This window comes from Hyperolius riggenbachi, chromosome 4, assembly GCF_040937935.1.
Source record: "Hyperolius riggenbachi isolate aHypRig1 chromosome 4, aHypRig1.pri, whole genome shotgun sequence".
In the NCBI taxonomy this organism is placed as follows: domain Eukaryota; kingdom Metazoa; phylum Chordata; class Amphibia; order Anura; family Hyperoliidae; genus Hyperolius; species Hyperolius riggenbachi.
This window is the reverse complement of record NC_090649.1, coordinates 491895302-491916566: the sequence shown is the minus strand read 5'-3', so window position 1 is coordinate 491916566 and position 21265 is coordinate 491895302. Positions and strand designations below refer to the sequence as shown.

Sequence of the window (21265 nt, the reverse complement as noted above, 5' to 3'; positions counted from 1 at the left end):
GGTTTGTGCATTTGGTAATGTGAAAGAGCCCTAAGTGTGGGAGTGGCAGCCCATGCCATGCCCCCTCCCAGAGACTGTTGTGGTGGGGAGTGGGAGTAGCAGCCTATGCCATGCCCCCTCTAAGAGACTATTGTGGTGGGGAGTGGAAGTGGCAGCCCATGCCATGCCCCTGTCATAGAGCACTGTGGTGGGGAAGGTGAGTGGCAGCCCATGCCATGCCCCTCCCATAGAGCACTGTGGTGGGGAAGGTAAGTAGCAGCCCATGCCATGCCCCTCCCATAGAGCACTGTGGTGGGGAAGGTGAGTGGCAGCCCATGCCATGCCCCTCCCATAGAGCACTGTGGTGGGGAAGGTAAGTAGCAGCCCATGCCATGCCCCTCCCATAGAGCACTGTGGTGGGGAAGGTAAGTAGCAGCCCATGCCATGCCCCCTCCTATAGAGCACTGTGGTGGGGAAGGTGAGTGGCAGCCCATGCCATGCCCCTCCCATAGAGCACTGTGGTGGGGAAGGTGAGTGGCAGCCCATGCCATGCCCCTCCCATAGAGCACTGTGGTGGGGAAGGTAAGTAGCAGCCCATGCCATGCCCCCTCCCATAGATCACTGTGGTTGGGAGTGTGAGTGGCAGCATACCCCCTTTCATAGCCATGCCCCCTCCCATAAAGCACTGTGGTGGGGAGTCTGAGTGGCAGCCCATGCCATGCCCTCTCCCATAAAGCGCTGTGGTGGGGAGGGTGAGTGGAAGCCCATGCCGTGCCCCCTCCCATTGAGCACTGTGGTGGGGAGGGTGAGTGGCTGCCCATGCCATGCCCCCTCCCATAGAGCACTGTTGTGGGGAGGGTGAGTGGCTGCCCATGCCATGTCCCCTCCCATAGAGCACTGTGATGAGGAGGGTGAGTGTCAGCCCATGCCATGCCCCCTCCTATAGAGCACTGTGGTGGGGAGGGTGAGTGTCAGCCCATGTCATGCCCCTTCCCATAGAGCACTGTTGTGGGGAGGGTGAGTGGCTGCCCATGCCATGTCCCCTCCCATAGAGCACTGTGATGAGGAGGGTGAGTGGCAGCCCATGTCATGCCCCTTCCCATAGAGCACTGTTGTGGGGAGGGGGAGTGGCTGCCCATGCCATGTCCCCTCCCATAGAGCACTGTGATGAGGAGGGTGAGTGGCAGCCCATGCCATGCCCCCTCCTATAGAGCACTGTGGTGGGGATTGTGAGTGTCAGCCCATGTCATGCCCCTTCCCATAGAGCACTGTTGTGGGGAGGGTGAGTAGCAGCCCATGCCATGCCCCCTCCTATAGAGCACTGTGGTGGGGAGGGTGAGTGGCAGCCCATGCTATGCCCCTCCTATAGAGCGCTGTGCTAGGGAGGATGAGTGGAAGCCCATGCCCTGCCCCCTCCCAGGACTCTGATTTTTTGCCCCGGTGACACTATTTTGGGACAAAGACGTGTAAAAAAACCTATAGGGGCCGTTAGAAGCTGGGAGGCAGATATGTATTGTATCTCAGTGTCAGACTATAACTGCTTTTACCTTACAGAAGTATAATAAATAGAAGAATGATACACACAGAGATTCCTCATCTCTTATTTACATTTTCATGCAAAGTTCTCTACCGTAAATGTTTAGAGTCTGGTGACCAGCTGTGCAAACATTTAGGGGAACCGTCCTAAACAGAAGAGCAGTGAATATCTGTAAGCCATAGAGGATGACACAGACAGCATCCCTCTCTTCTCCTGCACTGCTGTGCTGGGCTCTGGATCTGACACAGGAGACCGGGGTTCATATCTCAGCTCTTCCTGTTCAACTGTTCAAAACGGAGGTGCCAGATAAGGATAACATAGATAAAACCATTTAAAAAGGGGAGGAAGTGGTGGACTTACCTCCCACAAGTAGACACACGATCAGTTATTTACTGAAAAATATCTTTATTCCGATAGACTCCAGAGTGATAGCAACGCGTTTCACAGGTTACATCCTGCTTCATCAGGCAGTATGTGGAGCGTGTAAAGATCCAGACCAGGTATGAGCGCCTCCTGATGAAGCGGGATGTAACCCGTGAAACGCGCTGCTATCACTCTGGAGTCTATTTGAATAAAGATATTTTTCAGTGAATGACTGATCGTGTGTCTACTTGTGGGAGGTAAGTCCACCACTACCTCCCCCTTTTTTTAAACTTTTTTAACGATTTTATCCTTATCTGGTGCCTCCGTCTTGAACAATTGTTTAATCTGAGTGTCCACCCTTGGTGGAGGGGTGTTACCCCCGATCTTCTACTTCTACAGAGAGCAACATTTCAAACCTGAGTGGGGGCGGGTCTAATCTCCCCTCTCAGAGGTAACCCACCTTTGTGAGTACATTCTCATATATTTATTCTTATGACCAATTGGTTTCACTTAAGGGGGCCATACACTAGGCGACCAATCAACCAATCAACCATCCAATTCGATTATTATAATCGAATTGAATGAAAATTGGTGCTGCCAAGTGCATGCCCGAACGACAAAGCGGCCAATTTCGGGACAGATCGCGCATGGTGGAAAACGTCGGGCCGAGGTTGGTTGGTCGGGTGCGCGGCAGTACGGCGGCCGAATTGTGAACGAGCGACGAGACGACGAAACCCCCTGCCGCTGCTGCCGCAATGTATAAATGTATGCAGTGTAGTGTATTTATACATTACCTGTCCGGTGTCAGCCTCCACGCGGGTTCCGCATACACGCTGGCGGCGCTCTGATGTCACAATGGCGCATATCGGCTGACGTCAGACGCTATGCGCCGCTAACGTGTATGCGGCTGTTACCCGGCGAGATGGACGGATGGACCCGGCGAGCTGCTACAGGACAGGTAAGGTATAAATGCACTACACAACACACATTTATACATTTTGGGGGCAGCGGCGGGGCAGACGCGACGGCTCAGCCGATTCCCTGTTGATTTCATGCAGAAATCGGACGGGAATCGGCCTGTAGTGTATGGGCAGATTCGATTAGAGACAAATTTGTCTCTTGGTCGAATCTGCCCATAGTGTACCTATACTGCACTATTAGGGCTCTCGATCTTCTTTGTTTTTCAACTTCCTGTTCAGTGAGCCAGCACCTATTCAGTGTGGAGACCTTGGGCAAAATTCCCTAACATTGCTACGGCCTATAGAGCGCCCCCTAGTGGCTGCAGCTCAGTCGCTTTGAGTCTGCCAGGAGAAAAGCGCAATATATACGTTATTTGTCTTGTCTGTGCCGTTCTCTGATCACTACAGAATCTAGGCCTCGCCCCACGCCTGCTTCCTGGCCTTCTAACTGTTCCAATTTCTGGGAAATAACTCCGCAGAATGCGGTGCGGGTCGCATGGAACCCTATTAGGAGAACGACGACATGCCGTTAGCATAACTGTAATGCTTAGTTTATAAAGACTGATAAACAGGTAGTAAAAACGATGAGCGATGGATTACAATTGGATTACTACGTGGCGCATTCCGTTTTTTCCCTTAAAGGGCAGTAGAGCTGTCAGACCAAAGCTGGTTCATAAAAAGATGCTGAATAAACTATCCATCCATCCATTGTAGCAGCATACCGGGGGAGTTTTATGTCCCTCCCACATTTCTTAGCCTAGGCTACACGCGCATCAATCGTTAGGGCGGAGTCAATTGGTTCAATCATACCGGCCAAAGCTAGCCATACAAACATCGCCTTTTTTCACTGGAACCTGCTGGAAAGAAATCTATAGCACAACATGCTGCACCAAACCGGAACTTTATTCAATTTAGATCAAAAATTGGATCGAAATTAAATTACAATCAGACCAGAAAATCTCAACCGACTGGAGCAGCGATAGATTGATGGCCCATAGGATTGCACTGCGTCAAAGAGCGCAATTATTGATTGGGTGTCATTGAGATGCTAACAATTTGGGCTTAAATATAACATCTGCCTTTTCTGACTCACTCACTCCTTCTGTATAGCCCGACCGGTTTCGTCTTACATAATTCCGGCTTGACTATAATGGCCTCAATTCACTAAGATCATGCTGGAGATAATAAGGCAAGAGAAAACTTATCTTAACTTTTTATTCCTTAAGTTACCTCCTCTGTAGTTAATTTACCTCCTCTGTAGTTATTTTCACATGTAGTTAATTAATAGCCTGTCTTTAACTCTGGAGTTATTTTAAGGATTGAAGAGTTAACTTAAAGACAGAAGAGTTAACTTTAGGTTTGCCTGAGGTAAAATGTTTCCTGAATACTACATGCCTTATCACCATGGTAACAACTCTAGAAGAGTTATTAAAGACAGGAGATAATCTTAGTGAATTGAGGCCATTGTCTACCTCTCCCCACTCGCTCACTCCTAATGTATAGCCTGACTGGTTTCGTCCCACATAATAAAGGCTTGCATGCAAATTAAATGCATACTGTGTGAAGTTTGAAAGTAGGTCAACCAAATGCGTTTCCCACCAATTTTTACTGGCCCATTTAGAAGAGGTTAATAACTTGGGCCTGATTCACAAAGCGGTGCTAACCTAGTTAGCACGCCTAAACACTTTGGACGTGTTAACTGGGTTCTAAGTAGGTTAGCACCGAATTTGTAAATCAGGTCGCGTGCAAAGTCCGGTGCGCATAACACGGCGCACCTGATGCGCCTATAACGTTGCATTCAATGCGACGTTATAGGCGCATCAGGTGTGCCGTTTTTGTCGCACCTGGTGCGCCGTTTCGCGCGCACCGGACTTTGCGCATGCAAAGTTTTGCACGTGGGACTTTGCGTGCGAGCGCTAATTAGCGCGACCTAACTGATTTATGGCTTGATATAGGGTTTTTCACAAGCGTGCCAATTGTAAGCACCGCTTTGTGAATCAAGCCCCTTGTATTCAATTTGAATGTATGCTGAATTTAATAGCATCTCATTGACAATATCTACTCCTGTGCGAAAGAAAACTCCTGGCTCCGAGCACCCCGACCAGCAGTGATGGGGTCAAGGAGGATGTTGGAAGTCTAGGGTTTGCATTATAAGATACCGCAGTCCTCAAAATATTCATAAAATTACGCCATCTGTGTGTGTGTGAGGAGTAATGCAGTGACTTACCGTACCTCCCTTGCCCTGGCGTCAGCCTCTGTTTTCAAGAAATTCCACCTGTTCTTAATCCCTAGTTGGCAGGGTCGGCGCATGCACAGTATGTCCGCCAGAGTACGCGCATACTCCCGCAGGAAGACTTCCCCGGAGCACGTGCACAGTATGTCTGCTTGGGCACTTTGTGACCACGATCCCTGCCGACCTGAAGTCCAGTGCGTGAGCGCGTCGGGTATAACATACTGCACGTGCCGACCCAGCTGACCAGGGATTAAAAACGGGCGGATTTTCTTGAAAACAGAGGCTGACGCCAGGGCAAAGGAGGTGCAGTAAGTCATTGCACTGCTCCCCACACACACAGATGGCGTCATTTTATGAATATTGTGAGGACTGAGGTATCCTTTAAGCCCCCACCATGGTGTCCCAGGTCATCCATCTCCCAAACTGAGGACACTTCCTGTCAGGAAGTGATGACACTTCCTGTCACATGACGGATTTTTGCAGTGATAACACAACAGGTGATTTCAGCGTCAGGTCATTCCTCCTGCTTCAGGGATTTGTATATGTACTGTGTGAAATAAATGTAATAATAATAATAATGTATATGAATAATAATAATCTTACCTTTTATAAGAAAAGCTTCTGCAAACAGGCGCATCTTATACAGAGGCTCATCCTCCAATGACAGGTTCTCGAAGCCGGAGCGGGCGTACATGCTGACCGCATCTCTGTAGCAGCCCTCCGCAAAGTGCAGCTTCCCCAGGATCAGCAGCGCCTCCGTCATGTGATAATGCTGCGGAAACACAAGACGTAAGACCGCAATCATCTCACCACAGAACGCGCTGTGTACAGGAGTTTGAATACATGTGTGTTAGTATAGTTTAGTATATATGGTGCGAGGGCAGAACACTGTAGCACTCTAAAAGATTAGTTAACCACTTCACCCCAAGTGGTTTTTACCCTAACGGACCAGAGCAATTTTCACCTGTCAGTGCTCCTCCCTTTAATTCCCTAATAACTTTATTACTACTTATCACAACAAAATGATCTATACCTTTTTTTTCCGCCAGCAATTAGGCTTTCTGTGGGTAGTACATTTTGCTAAGAATTTTTTTATTTTAAATGCATAAAAACTGGAAAAATAAGAAAATAATGGAAAAAAATTCATTATTTCTCAGATTTCGGCCATTATAGTTTGAAAATTAAACGTTCTCCTGTGGTTAAAACCGACACATTTTGTTTGCTCATTTGTCCCAATTCTTAAACCGTTTAAATTATGTCCCTATCACAATGTATGACGACAATATATTATTTAGAAATATAGGTGTCATTTTTCTGTTTTTTGTTTTTTTTTTGTCCGGTCCATAATTACAAGCCCCTATGTAGTAAAGTAAAAGTAATTTTCCCTCATAAAATATAAAAGCTGAGTTCCTAAACCAACTATTTATGTATTTTATTTTTAAACTGATTTTTTTTAACAAGTGTTTTTTTATTAATGTGTATAAGTGTATGTGTATGTATGTGCCTGTATGTTAAATTTTACTTTTTGCCGACAAGATGGCGCTAGTGAAAACTCTCCTGTTTAGGAAGTGTTCACTTTTTATTTTTTTTTATTTTACATTTTACTGAACAGTGACGGCTTCCTGTTTTATGAACGGACGCAGCCGCTGATCGCGGTCACGTCCATTCATTCCAGGCATTGCGATTGGGTAGAGGACCACTTGGTCCTCTTCGCCAATCACGGAACACAGAGACCCGACGGGTAACTGCAGCAGGAGCGGTGCGCACACGTGCGGAGCGGCGGCAGGAGCGAGCGACTTATTAAAATGTCATGTTGCCGTTAACAGGCTCAAACAGGACGTTATAATAAGTCAGTTTGCCGTTAATTGGTTAAAGGGAATCTGTAACAAAAAACAAAAACAGCCCCTGGGGGGTACTTACCTCGGGAGGGAAAGCCTCTAGATCCTAATAAGGATTCCCCTGTCCTCCTAAGCCTCTGAGATACAGCGATGGCCGACGCCAAAAATACAGCCAAGGATTCCGTCTGTGGCCCAGGAGCAGCAGCGTCTGCAATATTTACCTTCCCCGGCTCCAGCGCAGAGTAGGGGCTTTCTGAACGGGCTCAGGCAGAAATAGCCGAGCGCGATCAGGTCCGCTCAACTGGGCAGGCGTCTCTACTCATGCCTGTCCCGTAGTGCGGACCAGTTAAGGTTCAGCTATTTCTGCCTGAGCCCGATCGGGTCCGCTCTACTGGGCAGGCGTCTCTACTCATGCCTGTCCCGTAGTGCGGACCAGTTAAGGTTCAGCTATTTCTGCCTGAGCCTGATCGGGTCCGCTCTACTGGGCAGGCGTCTCTACTCATGCCTGCCCAGTAAAGCGGACCTGTTTGGGTTCGGCTATTTCTGCCTGAGCCCGTTCGGAAAGCAGCTACTGTCCCTGTGCAGAATCGCGGTACATAAATCTCCAGTGTTTGGGGGCTGCCAGCCCTGGATCCCGGAGTGTGAAGAAGATAAGGGAGGAAGGCTCATTAGGTCCAGGCGCTTCCCCCTCCTGAAGTAAGTACCCCCCAGGGGGTGTTCTCTTGTTACTGATTTTCCTTTAAAGGATCTAAGCACTTTAATTAAAATATATAAAATAAACCCCCCCATAAGGCCGGTTTGTAAATGGTGTGGGTCAGAGCTGTAATAAGATGTGACCTCGCAAGGGCAGAGTCATCCTCCTAATGTTTTACTGTTTTTGTTGCAATATTTGTGCTGCTTGAGACTCTGCTGTACATTTTTTGGGTTGTATCTATGTTCCCCGTGTTGTCTTAGGGCTAGTTCACACTTAATTTAAAAACGTATCCGTAGCTACGTTTTTTGTCCCGGACGAAAAACGTAGCCACGGATACCAATGTTAAAAATAGGAACAGCACACACTCAAGTTAAAAACGTATCCGCGTGCGATCCGCGGAATACGTTTTTAAACCCGGAACGCTGAGTCCGGACTTGCAGCATTTTTCACGGACCCGTATACACGTACGGGTAGTGAAAATCAATGGGGAAACGGGCCTCCCTCTTCACTGACATTTTGGGACACTGGAAACGGATCAGTTTCCAGTGTCCCATGGTGAAGGAGGGGGCCGCCATGCTGAAGGGGGTAGCAGCCAGGACGGGGGGCTGCGGGCAAAGCGGCGGCCAGGGGGGGGGTCACATCCACCACCCCCCCCCCCTTGCTCACCTGGGTGCCCCCCTTCCCCGCTCCCCCTCCAGCTCGCATATAATGTAATAATTTGTACCTAATGAAGTTCGGCGAGCCGGGCACTTCCGCCCACACCGCTCGCCGTCACTTCCTGCGATGCCGCCCACTGAAATACAGAGGGCGACATTGCAGGAAGTGACGGCGAGCGGTGTGGGCGGAAGTGCCCGGCCGAACTTCATTAGGTACAAATTATTACATTATATGCGAGCTGGAGGGGGAGCGGGGACAGGGGGCACCCAGGTGAGCAAGGGGGGGGGGATGTGACCCCCCCTGGCCGCCGCTTTGCCCGCAGCCCCCCGTCCTGGCTGCTACCCCCTCTAGCAAAAAAAAAACAAAAAACGCAAGCGGATCCAAAACGTGTGCTGCAAAAAAAGCAGCACGGATCCGTTTGCGTTCCGGGTTTTGAAAATCGGAGCCCGGACCGCGGATGCGTCCCGCACCCGGAGCTAGTGTGGCCCAGGCCTTACTGTGCTTTGTAAAGCGCTGCAGAATATATGTGTGCTATATAAATAAATAATAATAATAATGGGGCCTGGGGCAAGGTCTTTTTTGGCAAGCTGGAGAGAGGTCAGAGAAGGTGGCTAGTAGGCCTCTTGACACCCAATAGGTCCCAGGCACATGCCTAGGTTGCCTGGTGGATGATCCTGCTCTGGTGTGGGGCATTGTGGGAGGGCTGCAAGCACTAACTGCTGCAGTTCAAAGTGCCAGTGGTTATAGCACAGCCCCGCCCGCCGCAATGCATGCTGGGAAAGGTAGTCGCAGGCACTCTAAAGTAACTATGCCAATGGACCAAAAGATGGAGGGAAAGGCAATGAAAGCTTGCCCCCTCAATGGCTCGCCACCATTTGCAAACCTCCCTTTGTTTTATATTTTTTAACTGAAGTCTGCTTAGTGTGCTTCAAGATGCGCTATTTGAATTACTGGACCTTATTCAATTAACTTTTCTCCTGAATTTACTACCAGGAGATGTTTTCACACTCAATAAAACACTGTTTAAGTCCCCAGTAAGCTTGTTATCACTTTCTCTACTTTCTTTTTCGTGTTTTTTTATAATGGCCAGGTGCTCAAAAATGATTTTGTATTGTTTGTATTTTGTATTGTTTTGTGAAAAATTATCTCCTGTATTTTGTATTTGTATTTTGTATTGTTTTGTGAAAAAATTATCTCGTGAGAAAAAGCAGGAGAAAAGTTTAGGAGGAGGAAGTGGGAAGCCTCCTCCCTCTACCAAGGTAAGTATAGGGTAGAGTAGGTATACGGCAAATTCAATTTAAAAGTTGGTAAAAGTGAGGTCATCCATCTTGGACTTACCAATGGAAGCACACCACTAATTCATTCCTTTTGCTGGTGATTGGATGGTTGTAGAGGGTGTGGCAATGTGGGAGGAACCTGGAGATTGGCAGGATGAGGTGCACAGGGCTGGTGGGGGCAGTCAGGGTTGGGGGAGGAGTCCAAACAAGACCATCACCAGCCAGGATGACTTTGCCTGGACTGGCAGTGGGGTCACATAAGCCCCAAAACAAAAACCCTCTGAGATTGATATAGAGAGGATTTTATGGGTGGGGAGAACACTGTAAGTGTAGTTGGGTGGTATACCGGAATTAAAGTGAGCCAGCATTTCTATTTTGCTCTAAAAGATTCCTCATACCTTTAAAGCTACTATCCCAGAAAAAAAATTGTAGCAGAACATCACTGAAATGGTTAAACAAAGCACTTTGTCCTGCTATTCAGATTCAAATCCGCATCCAGACTGTAGATAACAGTATCTTTGTTTACATTCTAAATGTTGTTACATTGTGTGTAAACACAGCGTAACAACTGAAATTCAGCTCTCTTTGAAGCTCTCTCTGCTTCAGGCACACAAACAGCTCAGAACAACTCATTTGAAGATTTTAATATATAATAAAAAGCAGCTGGAATAAAATGCAATGGCAGCTTTCAGGGCAAGATAAAACTACACTTTGGAAACTTGTAATTTGTAGACAGACAATATTACTTGTGCACAAAATCAAATATAATAACTGTAAGAGTAATAAAAAGTTTAGAAACAAATTTTTATTGAATGCTATGTCAGAGTTTCAGACCGCTTTAGAAAAAAAAGTTACAGGGGCATACATGAAAAAAAACCACCTGGAAAAAAATGGTGCAGTGGATTGCTGCTAGTAGGATACTTAGCTTAGCTTTATTCTACTAATGGATTCCGATAGTAAAATATCGGTAATCTTATCTGATATTTTAACATGGCTAAACCTAACCCCACTCTCACACAGAACCATCCACTACCGAAGCCTAAGCCACCTGGTGGTGAGTAATCCCCACCGCAGACCCGGGATTTGCATCAAAGAAAATAAATTTGGGCGCCTGCTATGCAATGCAACAATTTGCATATTTACATGCCCCAGCGCCCTTCTTTGCCATAAATCGTGGCCATTATAAAAGCTGCTATTAGCAGAAAATAAGGTAAATTTAGCAGGTGCCACCATGCACCCAAATTTCGGCGTTTATCATAGGCGCCTATGGCGGCGCCCTTTTTTCGGTAAGGGCTCCTGTGCAGTTTTTTCCTGATTCGGTTACAGAGAACCCAATAAACATTTAGTATGAACTTGACCGAGGTGCCAAGCTCACTGTGTCTCAAACATAGATAGTCCTATAACTTTTTTTCCTGAGGACGTAGGTGCATCCTGCGAAACGTGTCGAAAGGAGTATAGACTGAGGAAGCAGACGCATGCTGCGAAACGCGTCGCAAGAGGAGTAAAGCCTGAGGAAGCAGGTGTGTCCTACAAAACGCAGTGCAATGGGAATTAAGCTGTTTTTGAAAAACACCATTTGTGTCTTCTGCTTGGAGGCAAGTCCACCACTACCTGTCTTAAGGCCCATACACACGTCGGATTTTTGCGAACGACGGGTCGTTTGAACGTCCCGTCGTTCAGTCGTCCGCACGCAAAATCGGGCGTGTGTACAGAGTGTCGTTCTAGTGATAAGACTGGTCTTGAGCGATCCACCGGGTGAATGGGCCTTTAGTGTATTTCATTGTTGTTGGTGCCTCGATTTAACCTATTACTATATTATCCACAATGTGCGCCATATTCAATATCAGGATAGAAATTGGAGATTATCATCGTATCATAACAAAAACCGAAGACTTCCGTCTGGTGAGAAGGTGATCGGTACTTACTGGTAACTTGCCTCTGTTTAGGATGCCGCTCAGATGGTTCTTAGCTTGCTGCAGTTTGGGTTCCCTGCTCTCCGTTAATGGAATGGAGTCTTTGAGTTTGGCAACGTTCTCCTTTAGACACGTCTCCAGCAGGGCCTCGGCGAGCAGCAGGTTGGTGAAGTCGTCTGGAAGGCAAGGGGTTAAGGCACAAGTCACTTAGCGCTAAATTCCCATATAAAGAATAGCTCAGCCTCCCCACTCCGGGGCCCGACACATGCTCAGCAGGCAGAAGACAAGGGAAGCCGATCCAAGCAAACGAGGGGGTCACAAGAGGTGATCGGAGCTTCCGCCGAATCCTGCGATCCCAGGGAAATGTCCCTTGTGAAAGCTCAGCCCTGGGTCAGCGCCCTGCTCAGGCTGAACTAGAGAGACATTAACATACAGAAGCCGGAGTGATTAAAGGCATAGGCCACTATTCAATTCAGCTTTTCTCCTAATGGACAACTGAATGAGAAGGATATAGAGGCTGCCATATTTATTCCCTTTTAAAGGGATACTGTAGGGGGGTCGGGGGAAAATGAGCTGAACTTACCCGGGGCTTCTAATGGTCCCCTTCAGACATCCTGTGTTGGCGCAGCCACTCCCCTATGCTCCGGCCCCGCCTCCGGTTCACTTATGGAATTTCTGACTTTAAAGTCAGAAAACCACTGCGCCTGCGTTGCCGTGTCCTCGCTCCCGCTGATGTCACCAGGAGTGTACTGCGCAGACACAGACCATACTGGGCCTGCGCTATGTGCTCTTGATGACATCAGCGGGATCGAGGACACGGCAACGCAGGCGCATTGGTTTTCTGACTTTAAAGTCAGAAATTCCAGAAGTGAACCGGAGGCGGGGCCGGAGCATTGGGGAGTGGCTGCGCCAACACAGGATGTCTGCGGGGGACCATTAGAAGCCCCGGGTAAGTTCAGCTCATTTTCCCCCGACCCCCCTACAGTATCCCTTTAAGCAATACCAGTTGCCTGGCAGTCCTGCTGATCCTCTGCCTCTAATACTGTTAGCTATAGCCCCTGAACAAACATGCAGCAGATCAGGTGTTTCTGACATTATTGTCACATCTGACAAGATTAACTGCATGCTTGTTTCTGGTGTTATTCAGACACTACTGCAGCCAAATAGATCAGCAGGGCTGCCAGGCAACTAGTATTGTTTAATAGGAAATAAATATGGCAATTTCCATATACTTCTCACTTCAGTTATCCTTTAAAGAGGAGCTTTAAAGCAGTAGGATCAGCCATACTATGCCAGAGAAAAAAAACACATATATAAGAAGATAAATACTTGATCTACTTACATAACACATGTATTGTACTGTCCACGTTTTGATTTCTGTGAATTTTATATAATAAATGAGAAAGAGAATTCTGTTCCTGGTGGGAACCATGTCTTTTGCCCACATTTTGAGGCTAAATCCTGATGTCATTTCTGCCCTTAACTTTTTTTTCTTTTCTCCTCCAATCACTGAGTCACCTCAACCTTGCTTGGAAACACAAGTGAGCAGAGGATCGTGTTTCAGCTAGGCAGGGAAGTAAAGGGAAGAGGAGGAATATATTATAGATAAAAAGAACCCCCAGCATGCAACTGTTTGGCACTGACTATTAAAGGGCCAGTGCTCCTAAAGTATGTAATAACTCCAAACCATAACAGCAAAAAAAGTTTTGAATGCAGGATCTTTATCGCTTAATACACTCAGACCAGTTGCTGTTAAAATTTGATTTTTATGGTGACAATCCCGCTTTAACCAAGAATTGACCTTCATCCCAATCAGTAGCTGATACCCCCTTTCCCATGAGAAATCTTTTCCTTTTCTCATAGGGATCATCAGGAGGTTCTGTATGGCTGATATTGTGGTGAGACCCTTCCCACAGTGCGATGTCATGGCCATGGTGCTGATAGTTTCCTGTCAGTGAGCCTCGTTGCATTGTGGAAAATAACAGCTGTTTCCAAAAGCCAAGCAAGCAGAATCTCCCTCTGCATAGAACTCTCAGTAAGAAACATTCCACAGAGATCACCTGCCAGCACTAATAAAGATGTCACCACCAGTGATAAATGTCAGAATGTAAATCAGGGAGAGGAAAGATTTTACCATGGGCAAACACTGACTAAATAATCTATAAATGAATATTGTAAATAATAAGCAATTTTATTCATTAAGTTATTTTCACTACAGTTCCTCTTTAACCATTTCCATACCAGCAGTGTCTGCCCCCTTAAAGAAAAACTCCGACCAAGAATTGAACTTTATCCCAATCAGTAGCTGATACCCCCTTTCCCATGAGAAATCTATTCCTTTTCACAAACAGACCATCAGGGGGCGCTGTATGGCTGATATTGTGGTGAAACCCCTCCCACAAGAAACTCTGAGGACCGTGGTACTCCTGGCAGTTTCCTGTCTGTGAACCTTGTAGCATTGTGGGAAATAGCAGTTTACAGCTGTTTCCAACTGCCAAAAAAGCATGCAGCAGCTACAGCACCTGCCAACAGTAAAAATGTCACCATGTGATAAATGTCAGAATGTAAATCAGGGGTTTAAAAGATTTTACAATGGGCAAACGCTGACTAAATCATTTATACATAATTATTGTAAAAATTAAGCATTTTTTATTACATTATTTTCACTGGAGTTCCTCTTTAAGGACCAGGTAACAGAAAACGCCACCTCCCGACTCCGGCTCCTCTCTCTGCCGTCTCTATGACGGCAGGGTGCTGTCACCCGGTCAGGAGCCTCTTCCATTGGTTCCTGACGCTGTCTATCAATATGAGCCAGTGTGATTGGCTCAGTGATCACACGTTCAGGAGCCAATGAAAGCAGCTCCTGACCTGCTCACAGAGCTCTGCTGTCTTATAGACGGCAAAGTGAGCGAATTGCGGCGGGTGCAGAGCGGCGAGATCAGCAATAAGTTAAAGAGTATTTCCAGTGTTAAAGATCCAGCCTGTCACGGGAGTCTCTGTCTTAATGCTGCAGGTTAGTTGGATTAATAACTCACCTGCTCGTCCTTAATTCATTGGACACATGAAGCTCCACCCACTTTCTTGGCAAGACAGTTGGGCCCATTATTTTGAGGCCTTCCAAAGCTCTATGGCCACCTCCACCTGAGTTGATGTGGCCCGCCCCTAGCTTGGCAGTTACCAATTGGGCCACGCCTACTGAACTGGGGGCGGGCCACAGCAATGCATGTGGGGGTGGCCAGAGCATCAGAATACTTTTTTATAATAAGCACCATGGGCAGCTCTTCAAAGATGGGGGCAGAGGGTCACCTGTCAAGTGAATTAGGGGTAATCAGGTAATTAACACCCCCCCCCCCCCCCACTCCTCCATCTTAGTAGCAATGAGACATTGGCCTCAATTCTGGTAGGGTTATCAAACAAATTACCTATTGTGAGGTAATTTACCTCGTGAGGTAATGACATTTAGCAATTCTGGTAGGTTTTAGTCATGGTTTACATCATGCGGTAAATTATGAGGTAATTCTTGAGGGAATTTGCATTAATGTTAAAGAAAACGGCTATTTTCATGGAAATTAGGGGCATGGTTAGCACAGAATTTACCGATCAGTGTAAGACCTGCCTGTACCTGGAGGTAAAATCAATTTGTATGCATTTTGCAGTTTTTAGTGGAGTTCCTATTGCTATTTTAGCGTCGTTCATATTCAGGCAGTGTAATAGAACAGAATAGTAGCAATAAAGCTCCAAATATTTACTAGATTTTTTTTATAAGGGATGCCTATAAATATACTAGACTATAAAGACTATCATTTATTTATTTACTGCATGCTTACCGCTGAAATACCTCATGATTTACCTCACGTTATGCATTTACCTCATGTTTTACCTCATGTTTGGAAATGGAGAAAAATATTTCAGAATTACAAAAAAAAAGAGGAAAATACCTCATGAGGTATTTTACCTACAAAAAAAATGTACCTCACATAGCTACCAGAATTGAGGCCATAGCCTCACATGACAAGCTCTATCTTTTACGCTGGAGGTACTGAAGTTCTCTCCTAGTGGTTATTTTAACACCTTATCAATAAAATGTCTTATAAGCCACCAGCAAGGAATATAATACTCAGAATAGTTTTCACAGGACTTTTTCACCTGCTTTTTTGGGGACTTTCTCAATTGCAGAGAGCTGAAAAGCTATTTTAAACATAAAAAATATCTCCTAAGAGAAAAAGTGACTTTTTTAAAATATCTAGCCCAGATTTTCTGGATCATTTCCCATTGGCCTCCTATGTCTTCCAACCTCTGCTAATCAATCCCATCGTGGTGTATCCTGTGTACCCACACAGAAAGAAGTATCGCTATAAAAGTCAACTCTACGTTCGGTCCCTCGAACAATCAAGTTTCAGTTTGTCAGATTAGTTACTGGCCAAGGTTCAATGCAAGGTCCAGAATACTGGCAGCACAAGCAGGCCTAAGTGAATTACATGTCCCGGTTCAGAGACTTGAATGGCGCGATCCACTCAGAGGAGGTACTGATGGGAGGTTTATAGAGGAAGTCAGGAAGCCATATAGTTCCTGAAGAAAGGACTTGGCGTTATCCTCAGAACTAGACAAGCCGGACAGATACTTGGAGAGGAGCTGCCCAGCATCCTAAATACCTCACTGGAAAGAGCTAAACCTGATCTGGGGGAAATCAGAATCTGGATCTCGACTAATCTGTAATTCTGAAATGTTTATTTATTTTCTGATTCATGATGTCATCAAAGCAACTGGCTGGAGCGTCCAATCATTTGGGAGCCGCCATAGAGCAGTGTTCTCCCCAGGCTCTTTTAGCCAAGTGCTCCACCCGGCTAGTTTCGGTGAGCACCCGGCTGTCGTCGGCTCACCTCCTCATCTGCTGTAAGCCGACTTGTGCAGAGAAGCGCTGGGCCTGCATTCCCTCATCTTGCCCCCCCCCCCCCCCCCCCCCGGCTACTTTTTCATGCCACCCGGCTGGAAAATATTTCTGGGGAGAACACTGAGAGCCAATGCAATTTGTCATCGATATGCAGAACATGGACTCCCAAACGTTGCTGCTGAATGGTGCAAATAACAGAAGGTGCTTACTGGTCAGCATAAACCCCCTTAAGACTGCCTAACACCAATGGGCGTGACCAAGGCGGCAGCCCCAGGACCGCCTAACGTCACTTGGCGACAAGTCCTGGGCCGGGGATTTGCAGGAGATCGCGCGCACGTGCCGATGCACTCGCATCTCCGCATGAATGATGGAGCTCTGCCATCAGACTCCCAGCAGCGATCGCCACTAGGAGAAACCGCTGTCTTTTATAGCCGTACAGCGCTATCTATGGCAGCGCTGTACAGTACCCCTGAGAGACATGACAGTCGATCAGCTGAATGGCTGGAGGGGGGAGGGGGGGAGGAGGGATTAAAAAAATAATTAAAAAAAACAGGAAAATGTATTAAAGAATAAATAAATATTTGTATATAAAAAAAAACATTGGGGGAGCGATCAGACGCCACCAACAGAAAGCTCGGTTGGTGGGGAGAAAAGGGGGGGGGGGGATAACACGTGTGTGCTGAGTTGTGCAGCCCTGCAGCAAGCTCTTAAAGCTGCAGTGGTCTATTTTGTAAAAATTGGCCTGGTCTTTAGGGGTGTTTAAGCCCAGGGTCCTCAAGTAGTGGCTCGCAGTTCATTTAGGGGGGTAAGTGTTGGAGGACATGGTAGAAGGAGGCTACAATTAGGGTTTTGGGTCAGGTAGGGCTGTATGGTAAAGGGACGCTGAGCAGAAGGGGTGGGTATGCATATAAGCCACGGCTATTTAGTAAAGAGGGGACACGCACCGGCCCCTTAGGTAGGCACTCCTGCCCCGGCTGGCCGCTATTAATTACATTGGATCCGGTGAGTCTGACATAAAGTCACGCTGTGACCTGGAATAGGAAGCTTGCAGGTCCTCTCTGCGCAAGCGCAGGCTTCCTCCCCCTCCATCTGCCGCACGTCATTATGTGGTCCAAGCGTGGAGAGGAGAAGCCAGGAAGGCTGCGCATGCGTAGAGACGGCGTGCAGGATTCCTGTTCCAGGGTCACAGCGCGACTTTATGTCAGAGTCACCGGATCCAATGTAATTTATAGCGCCCAGCTGGGGGCAGGAGCATTTACTTAAGGGGCCAGTGAGTGTCCCCCCTTTACTAAATAGCGTGTTGCTAAATGGCTTGTATGCATACCCACCTCTTCTGCCCAGGGTCCCTTTAACCACTTAAAGAGAACCCGAGGTGGGGATCTTAGAATGAAATCTATACACAGAGGCTGGGTCTGGCTATAGTGCCCAGCCTCTGTTGCTATTTGAATCCCCCCTAAGTTCCCCCTGTGCTCCGCTCTCCCCCATAAATTATAGCCGCGCTGTCGGGCAATGTTTACCTAGCTAATGTCACTCACGCTGCTCCCCCCGCCTCCTGCAGAGCGCCGGTCCCCACCCATGTCCCTTCCCTCCAATCAGTGGGGAGGGAAGGGATGGGGCAGGGACTGGCGCTTTGCAGGAGGCGGGGGGAGCGGCGTGAGTGACACTAGGGAGGTAAATACAGCCCGCTGTGACACGCTGCATGTCGACAGCGCGGCTGTAATTTATGGGGGAGAGCGGAGCGCAGGGGGGACTTAGGGGGGATTCAAATAGCAACAGAGGATGGGCACTATAGCCAGACCCAGCCTCTGTGTATAGATTTCATTCTAAGATCCCCACCTCGGGTTCTAGCAGTCTCTGCCCCCTTAAAGAGGACCTCCAGAGTAAATAAGAATATCCGGCAGCCTGCAAGTAATAGAAAGTTATATTTACCCGAGAAGCCTTGTCCTGCGATGCCATCCTGAAGTCCCTACATCACCTGACCTCTGGCGCCCGGCCCCGCCTCCTCTCTCTCCCTGGAGAAAAATGCTAAGCTATTTTACTGTAGTAAATAGCTTGGCGTTTTTCTCTGCGGAGAGAGGAGGCGGGGCCAAACACCGGAGGTCAGGTGACGTAGGGACTTCGGGACGGCATCACGGGACAAGGCTTTTCGGGTAAATATAACTTTCTTTTACTTGCAGGCTGCCGGATATTCTTATTTACTCTGGAGGTCCTCTTTAAGGACCTCTAGTACCAGAAAGCACGGAATACCGTTGAATCACTGCATAAACCCACCGCAACCGCCACCCACTCCGCATGCCCGGAACCTCAGGCCACCCACTTGCAGAGTTCCTGTGAGCCGGTCAGGAGCTGCTTTCATTGGCTTCTGACCATGTCTATCCATGTAAGCCAATGGAAGTTGCTCCTGACCCGCTCACAAGGCTCTGCCATCAGAGACTGGCAGGGGGAGTAAGCTGCGGCAGGGAGAAAGCGGCTAGATTGGCAGGAGCGGAGAGAACCCATGGGGTCAGTGAGTTGAAATCTATGCCCTGCCGGTCACAGCAGCATCAAAACAGGGCGTAGATTTCACTTAGCGTCATCCTTAACTGGGTAAAGGATCACTGTTTAGAAAAATTAACACATACAAATAAAAAGTATTGTATTTTTCAGACTATAAGATGCATCTAGGTTTAGAGGACAAAAAACAAGGGAAAAAAATAACTCGTGAACTCAGAATTGATGATACCAGTCCAACTCCCAGGTCTGTGAGCAGGGAGTAAACAAGGATTCTTATCTCAGCTAACAACCTCCCACCCCATTTAGATAGTGTAATGGATAACAGAGGTGCCAAAAGGATAAAATCAATTGTGAAAAATGCTTTGGAGACAGTTGGTGGACTTACCTCCTGTAAGCAGACACAACAAGCTGTGTATTCAAAAAACAAAGTAGGTTTATTGGTACACTCCAGAGACTTCTTAACCCTGAGTGAGGACAGGACAATCTCCTCACCTGCCTATTACAGTGGTTGCCTGGAGGTAACCCTGGTTTGTGAGTATAACTTTGTACTCTTTTCTATTTTACCCATTTATTAGTACCTACTACACTATATTTGGCTCTCGGTTCTCTCTTTTTATATACACCCCATTTAGATGCTCTGTTTCACTTAAAGGGACACTGTAGGGGGGGTCAGGGGAAAATGAGTTAAAGTTACCTGGGGCTTCTAATGGTCCCCCGCAGACATCCTGTGCCCGCGCAGCCACTCCCCAATGCACCGGCCCCGCCTCCAGTTCACTTCTGGAATTTCAGACTTTAAAGTCTGAAAATCACTGCGCCTGCGTTGCCGTATCCTCGCTCCCGCTGATGGCACCAGGAATGTACTGCGCAGGCCCAGTATGGTCTGTGCAGTGGTTTTCAGACTTTGAAGTCTGAAATTCTAGAAGTGAACCGGAGGCGGGGCCGGAGCATTGGGGAGTGGCTGCACGGGCACAGGATGTCTGCGGGGGACCATTAGAAGCCCCGGGTAAGTTCAACTCATTTTCCCCTGACCCCCCTACAGTATCCCTTTAATGACATGTATTTATGCTTGAAAAAAAATCTATGTTTTCCCTTTCGATGTTGCATGTATAAAGCTGTCTGTACCAGCAGCCTGCAAACAAACAGGATTTAAGCCCGACGAAGGCTGCAAGGCCGAAAGCTTGCTTATTCTTATTCATTTTTAGTTAGCCAATAAATGGTATCATCTTGAATTAAAACTTCTTGGAAAAAATATATATACTAAACCTGGTGTGCCTATGGTCCAGGGGCATGTTATGGACCTTTCCCCCCAAGCTGTCCCTATCTACGCTACACTACCCAGTTAAACTAACCCCTGCTGCCCCACCAGCTACACTACCAGCTACAAGTACCCTAAGGCCCCGTTTACACTTAATCAGTTGGTACGCGTACTTTGTGAAAAGGATTTCAGTTAAATCGCGTTAAGTGTGAACTGTGCCAAAGGAAAACATGGGCGTTACCTTGAAAATCAGTTGTCCTTTCAGTGATAACTGAGAGCAACTGATTAAGTGTAAACAGCCTAAACTAACTCATGTGTCCCTTCCTGGTTTACCGGGGCCCTTACTGCTACCACCCCCGCGTATATACCCCCTTATCGCACACTACATTACATCATAACTGCTGCTGTATGGCTGGAGTTATTCCATCAATAAATGACATCCTATGTTTCCTAAACAACTTAAAAGATATTGACGCAAACATCTGACTACCACACTACGGGTTGCCAAGCACCAAGATTGCAAATAATACATGGATAAGCCAGGGCTGCGGAGTCGGAGTTGGAGCAATTTTGGGCACCCGGAGTCGGAGTTGGAGTCGGTGATTTCATAAACTGAGGAGTCAGAGTCGGATGATTTTTGGACAAAATCCACAGCCCTTGTAAGTATTAGACTAAGGAGTCAGAGTCGAGGTGTTGGAATCGGAGCCATTTTGGGTATCTGGAGTCGGAGTCGGTGGTTTCATAAACTGAGGAGTCGGAGTTGGAGTCGGAAGATTTTTATACCGACTCCACAGCCCTGGGATAAACACAGAGCACAAATACAGATTCTCTATCACATAAACAGCACACCCGCAGCAAATGTGTGAATGCCAGGTGCCCGGGGCTGAGAGGGCACCATGTTGGCATCCGGCCCTCGAGACAGAAAGAGGTGGTGGTGAACATGGCAGGAAGTAGAGGCTACTGCCAGCGGAGCTGTGGGCAAGGAGGCTCACTCAGACTGGTGGTTGCATTAATCATCTTCTCTCAACATCCAGCAAGTGCAGCTGCCCAACCGGAGATGCTGCCATCATGTGCTCGTCCAATCGGTGAGCAGCAATGCTGGAGGCTGCTGTTGATAGGCGCCGATGGTCTCGCGGGCGGGAACACCACAGGGTGAGTGAGTGCGCTGATTGGTTC

The 21265-nt window shown here is 47.5% G+C and overlaps 1 protein-coding gene across 5 annotated transcripts in view; it reads right to left on the bottom strand.

The window, feature by feature from the left end:
• Window positions 1-21265, bottom strand: part of TTC7A (tetratricopeptide repeat domain 7A) — a 464279-nt gene that overhangs the window by 420856 nt on the left and 22158 nt on the right. For 4 of the 5 annotated variants that reach the window (XM_068233041.1, XM_068233042.1, XM_068233045.1 and 1 more), the window contains exons 2-3: window positions 11463-11626; window positions 5675-5843 (exon numbers count right to left, since the gene is read on the bottom strand). In XM_068233041.1, the coding sequence (XP_068089142.1) occupies window positions 5675-5843; window positions 11463-11626 (333 nt within the window). The remainder of the gene's footprint in view (window positions 1-5674; window positions 5844-11462; window positions 11627-21265) is intronic. The other variant, XM_068233046.1, reaches the window with a different exon arrangement.